The sequence below is a fragment of the Osmerus mordax genome, chromosome 7 (assembly GCF_038355195.1).
Source record: "Osmerus mordax isolate fOsmMor3 chromosome 7, fOsmMor3.pri, whole genome shotgun sequence".
Classification (NCBI taxonomy): Eukaryota; Metazoa; Chordata; class Actinopteri; order Osmeriformes; family Osmeridae; genus Osmerus; species Osmerus mordax.
This window is the reverse complement of record NC_090056.1, coordinates 16,166,901-16,172,992: the sequence shown is the minus strand read 5'-3', so window position 1 is coordinate 16,172,992 and position 6,092 is coordinate 16,166,901. Positions and strand designations below refer to the sequence as shown.

General features: G+C 44.0%; 1 protein-coding gene across 1 annotated transcript; it reads right to left on the bottom strand.

Annotated features, from left to right (window-relative positions):
* Positions 1-1,669: 1,669 nt before the first annotated feature.
* Positions 1,670-5,644, bottom strand: pnck (pregnancy up-regulated nonubiquitous CaM kinase). The gene is made up of 11 exons (XM_067240094.1): positions 5,568-5,644; positions 5,187-5,318; positions 4,917-4,991; positions 4,601-4,739; positions 4,288-4,411; positions 4,081-4,156; positions 3,743-3,855; positions 3,414-3,492; positions 3,120-3,207; positions 2,632-2,770; positions 1,670-1,726 (listed from the first exon to the last, which is right to left on the bottom strand). The coding sequence occupies exons 1-11, from the start codon at positions 5,642-5,644 to the stop codon at positions 1,713-1,715; spliced, it is 1,056 nt and encodes a 351-aa protein (XP_067096195.1). The 3' UTR covers positions 1,670-1,712.
* Positions 5,645-6,092: the final 448 nt, after the last annotated feature.

The following is a 6,092-nucleotide window of genomic DNA, read 5'->3' as shown; positions in this document are numbered from 1 at the left end:
CATATTTTCTCTCTCTCTCTCTCTCTCTCTCTCTCTCTCTCTCTCTCTCTCTCTCTCTCTCTCTCTCTCTCTCTCTCTCTCTCTGTCACACACACACAAACACACCCTCTCACACACACATATACACACACACTTCGGCACATTTACAATAATCTGACTGGCTGACTTACTCTGTTATTGGTCACGGAGACTTTTGAGTCACCCAATCAGGCTTCTACCTTCATCCTTCTGCCTTAGAGCATCTTGACAACAGTAAAAGTGGCCTTTTCGCTGCTATACCTTTTAAAGTGGTTTAATATGTAATTGCTTGGGTGCTCGGGTCGCTAAATAGCTTCCACATGAGTGCCTGCCTGCTTGCCTGCCTGCTTGCCTATCTGCCTGGGTGCCTGCCGGTCTGCCTGCCTGCCTTTTTGGTTTATAGATGTTGATGTTTTTACGAGCAACACCAGACATACTCAAGAAGTGAAAGAGACAGAAAGAGAGAGACAGAGACAGTAACCGAGGGAGAGAGAGACAGAAGGGAAGATAGTAGGAGAGAAATGGAGACAGGATGGTAAAAGAGACGGATAATAGAAGTACATTCACATTATCTTTAATCTATTAATTGATTCTTTAGCATTTTAAAACGTGTTAATCCATGCCCTGGTCATCTAATGCAGTGCATAAATAAGTGGAAACCCGGTCCTCCACCCTGCTGGAGAGCAATCTTGTAATGATCTGAGATGTTGCAGCTTCTCAGGTCTCTGGAGGCCCTCTGTGGTGATCTCCATCCTGAGTACATCTTGGAAAGCTTGAACATTTCCAATCCAATAATGTCTGTTCATAATTAATGGTTGATGATACAAATCTTTGCTGAACAATCCAAATTCAGACTGTATATATTGAATTCTTTATTGAATTAACTGAAAACACAGCACTGTCTTCAACATAGTTTTCCAACATTTTTCAAACACAAAAGGCCAAACACAAGAGACATAATTTACTTAAAAACAACTCTGTATACTGTGTGGTGACAGTTCAGCCCATTTAGAGTAGTTTGTCTCGCCGTCTGAGATCCCTGTAGGCTAGTCATTCTGCTTGACTCAACATCGGATGAGAAAAACAGGTAACAGTCTTATAATGACCAATATCGCCCTCTGCTGGGCTTTCTAGCATCTTGCTCTGCAATTTGTAAAGGATAATCAATTACAAGATCTTTATAATCATAAAATACTGCATGATGATGTAAATAATATATGCGCATTATCTTATGCTGATTCACACCTTTAAGTGCTATGGTGGCACACACAACAATTTAAATTGACACACATTCTGGTTATGTTGGGATCACATTGGTCATTAGTACCTCCACAACAACGTTACATTCATAAATAGCCCAAAGGTAGAACAGCAAACTTGATTCTATTGGTGCAGCAATAGGTACTGCAACATGCCATAGACAACTACTTCTTACATGAAGCTGCAAGAAAAACAAATATGTATCTTTATAACCGATTAAATTACATTGAATTATACTACAAATATATTTACATACAACACTGAAATAAAGGCCACCAGAATCACACAGGACTCTGATCACTAAAGCAGATAACGGTTAAGAATAGGGTCGTGGCGAGGATCAAGAGGGCGGGGTTGGGTCCTTGAGCCTCCTGGAGCCCTCTGTGGTGGTGTGGGGAGGTTGGGCCTTGTTCTGGTCCCTGTCTGGTTGGTGTTTAGGACTTGTCGGCTAGAGAGGGAGAAGAAACCACAGTCAGGAGGTCAATCTTCTGAGGCACAAACTCTCTCTCACACACACACAAACATGCTCACAAGACAAATACCCGACCGTGACACACACATCTGTGCAAGGACGTGCACAGACATTTGGAGGGGCTATTGCTCTAACATGAAAAAAATCCCCCCCACCGCAGTCACTTTCTTTCTCATACAAGCTCAACATAAGGAATCAGGTGGCTGAGCGGTTAGGGGATCGGCCTCGTAATCTGAATGTTGCCAGTTCGATTCCCGGCCGTGCCAAATGACGTTGTGTCCTTGGGCAAGGCACTTCACCCTACTTGCCTCGGGGGAATGTCCCTATACTTACTGCAAGTCGCTCTGGATAAGAGCGTCTACTAAATGTAAATGTAACATTATCTCCATTACTTCAAAAAGTCACGTGTGGGGTTTTCCCTCTCCTTCACTCGCAGTGCACCGGCGTGAGAATACAAACAATGTCATGTGACCGAGGGTATAGGGCAACACTGACGTTATGATGGCAAAATAAATTAACACAGAACTGGATGATATCGCAATTTTATTTGATTTAACTTTCCTAATGATGGGCTTATCGTATTGACACAGCCACAAAAAAAAGCTCTTTTAGGCTCTTTCTCCTGTGCACATTCCTGAGTTATAGCCATAACCCTATCCCTAAGTGTAACCCTAACCCTAAATTCAAAAATTATGTTTAGGAAAACAGCTGACCTTAACCCTAAGCCGACAATATGGTTACGTTGAGGTGAGGTAGCAGAACCAAGATCAGGATTAGTTATAGCCATGACAAATAATTGTGTCTCTGTCTGCAGTAGACCTGAAGATTTTAGTAATGGTGGAGGAGCAGTTTTCGCACTTTAGTTCTCCCATGTTTCTTACCTTGCTGTGCATCCTTGGACTTTGTCCCTTCCTCCCCCGCCAGCCTCGTCTCCCCCGCCCGCCTCGTCTCCCCCGCCTCTCCTGCTGCCTGGGTCTTCTTGCTGAGGTGACGCACCACCATTGTGGCATTAAAGGCTCTCTGGGATGCCCACACACACACACACACACACACACACAGATATACACATGTGCAGACACACACACACACACACAGATATACACATGTGCAGACACACACACACACACACACACACAGATATACACATGTGCAGACACACACACACACACACACACAAAGCATGGACGCACAGACACGCAGAAACACACACACAAATAGACACACAAATATATACATACATAGACATATATAGACCCAGAGACACGGAGAAACACACACAAACATAACTGCAGTGCTTTTATGAACGCTGAATGTTTAATGTTCAGCTAGTAGACATTGGCATTGATCAGACAGCAGGAAGCAAACAAACCTTCCATTGGCTCTTGGCAAAGTTTTTCTGGATCTGCTCGCTGACTGACTCGTGAATGTTTTTCTCCAGGGCTGCTCCACCCGAGATCCTGAGCACAGACAGGCAGGAGGTCACCTTCCTGTTCCCACCAGATCTGCTATTACAACTATGAGTACTACTGCAAATATGGTTAACTTTAAAACGCGACCTGTCTTTGTAACATACATGTGACGTTCGATAAGCTTTAGAAAAGGTCTCAGAGTGGAGACTGGAAAGCAGTTATACAACAGGCCTCGGCTCTATTTGTGGACTCACCAAGGATGCCTCAAGGCCCTCTCACAGTTGTATCTCCTCTCAGGCTCCTTCTGCAGCAAGTGGGGGATGAAGTCTTTTGCTGTAGAAACAGGCGAGGATACAAGTGGGGTAATTTGAACACGCTGTACATTCTCAGCGTAAAGGTTACTTGCTCTGCTATGCTTACAGAGGATGTATTGTTGCAAACTGAAGGTCTGTTTGATGAATGTAACCTGAACTTTCTTTGCCTTATTCTTCTCTACAATTTCAAGATATTTCATCTTTGGTGTACCCAGAACATCAGAGATTGTCCATACAGACATCCTTCCCTCCCTCCATCACTCTGGTACCTGAGATGGAGATCTGGTCCCAGTAAGGAGAGTCAAACTCGTACTCAGCCTTGATGATCTGTCGGTAGAGGTGGGAGTCGTTCTCATCATAGAAGGGAGGGTACCCACACAACCTGACCACCACACATGAACACAACTCAACCCAACTGCAGATGAACTACGCACATACTACAACTACGCATGTTGTCAAATGACACCACAGCACACGAGTATGTACAGTATTAGCAACACCATACACAACATGTCTAGGCGTTCATGTATTTCAGGGTTAAACCTAAGCCATCCACTAACTGTGATAGAGTAGAACACACAGGGTGGGTGCTAGCTGGGGGACATACAGTATGTAGGTGATGACTCCCAAGGCCCACAGATCCACCTCTTTACCATAGGACTTCTGCTGCAGTAACTCTGGGGCTGAGAACAGCACAGGAACACAACGCCACGCATGCATCATATTCAAACAAAACCAAGCTTTATCAATGGAGCATATTTCTTAATTCACGTCATAATAAATGAGATGATGAGGTAGGAACGGGGCTGCTTACCCACGTAAGCGGGGGTCCCACAAGCGGTAGACAGCACTCCCTGGTCCTCCATCTTGGACAGGCCGAAGTCACTGATGACGATCTTGGAGTCTGCTGCGGGAGTCTCAAACAGCAGATTCTCAGGCTTGGGGGAAGACAGTTCATAACGCATCACACATCCTACACAACATAACACAGTATATACTTAATGTAGTATATCAACATCTGCTGACAGCTACAGACATCATTCATCTGTAAGGGCTTTGAAAGGATTTCCCAAAGGGACAGTTGAAGTGTAACAGCTACCTTCAGCTCCTCATGCTACTGTGCCTACCTTGAGGTCTCTGTGAACGATGCCCAGCTGGTGCAGGTATTGAACAGCCTGTAGCACCTGCTGGATGACCCGGCTGGCATCCTTCTCTGTGTAGCTGCCTCTCTCTAGGATGCGATCCAGTAGTTCTCCCCCTGTCACTCTGCACATGAAAGGGGGTTTTGCATTTGTAAACTGGAACATGGCCAAACTACTCTCGTTTTGTGTTCATCAAATGCAAAATTCCTATAAACGGTGACTACGTTTTCACCGGTTGTGTTGTAGCTATTCAAAGGAATACTAGTATCATAATGTGTTTTGGAATGGGAATTCTGCTTACAGAGTCATGACAAGGTAGAGCTTTGTAGACGTCTCAAAGGTCTCTTCCAGGGACACTATGTTGGTGTGGTTGATCCTGATAGACATAAAATACACATGGTCCACTTAATATCGCATGTTATATTGTGAGAGATCCCACAACACCACACTACCAAAGAGGTCCAATTTAGTCCAAAGTCTTAGTTCAAGGATTTAGGCTTTTTAAGGCATCTGAGGGTTACCAATTACGGTAGTATGTATCACTAGTCTGATTATGTTACACTCCTCTAACCTGCGCAGCACGTTAATCTCGTTCTCCAGCATGGCCTCCTTGCCCTTGAGCGCCCTCTTGCGGATGCATTTGACTGCTACACGTCTGTGGGTGCGTCGATGCTGACCAACCCTCACCTCAGAGAAAGATCCCCTACAACACACACAGCAGAAAGGGTAAGTGCACACACACACAAAGTATACTGTACACCGTACACAACACACCCTCCATTCACAGCACTATGATCCTTCTTGATGCCTTCCCACTGATCAACATCCTCATCATGAATTATCAACTTTGATTTAAGAGAAATCCACAGATTGAGTATTGATTAATTGCTCTCTTAATTAATTAATCTTTGATCACCGATGTCAGTATATAAGCCTGGAAAGCCCCACTCACTCTCCCAGCTTCTCTCTCAGCTCGTACACAGCTGAGATGTCCTCTGCTCTTTTCCTGCCTTCCTTCAGGAGGGGCATCTTCTACCAGGGCAGCTGCAGCAAGACAAAACAAATACCCTATAAAATACTTCCCGTCTGAGCTCAAATCACTATCTATTTACTGTCATGGATGTTTCTCCACTCCTGTGAGTTGTGGTCTCTCTGATGGAACAATACTTTAGAAAGGTTATATCTAATCTGATAAACAACAAAACCGACACAACATTTTAAGCCTCTTGCTGCCAATATGTGCTAATAACTGCCATCTTCAAGATCTGATTCAAAGCATCACATATATCCCTTTTCCATCTGTTGAGTCAGTCGAAATTCAAGTTTATCTTAGCCCCAGGTCCATATTTGTGCAGTGAAAATAGTCCACAGGGACTGTAAACTAGCCTGATCATAATTGAGCAAATAAAAGCAAAAAACAGTATCTGTCAAATGAAACTATTCAAAACTCACAAAAAATACAATTTCCCACAATGGT

Bases quoted from the DNA above. Each gene is read 5' to 3' on its own strand.
- pnck (XM_067240094.1), bottom strand. From the start codon at position 5,644: ATGCCCCTCCTGAAGGAAGGCAGGAAAAGAGCAGAGGACATCTCAGCT. The intron at 4,740-4,916 runs GTAAGCAGAATT...TTTCATGTGCAG, and splicing joins CTCTACCTTGTCATGACTCT to AGTGACAGGGGGAGAACTAC. The intron at 3,208-3,413 runs GTGAGTCCACAA...GTCTGTGCTCAG, and splicing joins AGGGCCTTGAGGCATCCTTG to GATCTCGGGTGGAGCAGCCC.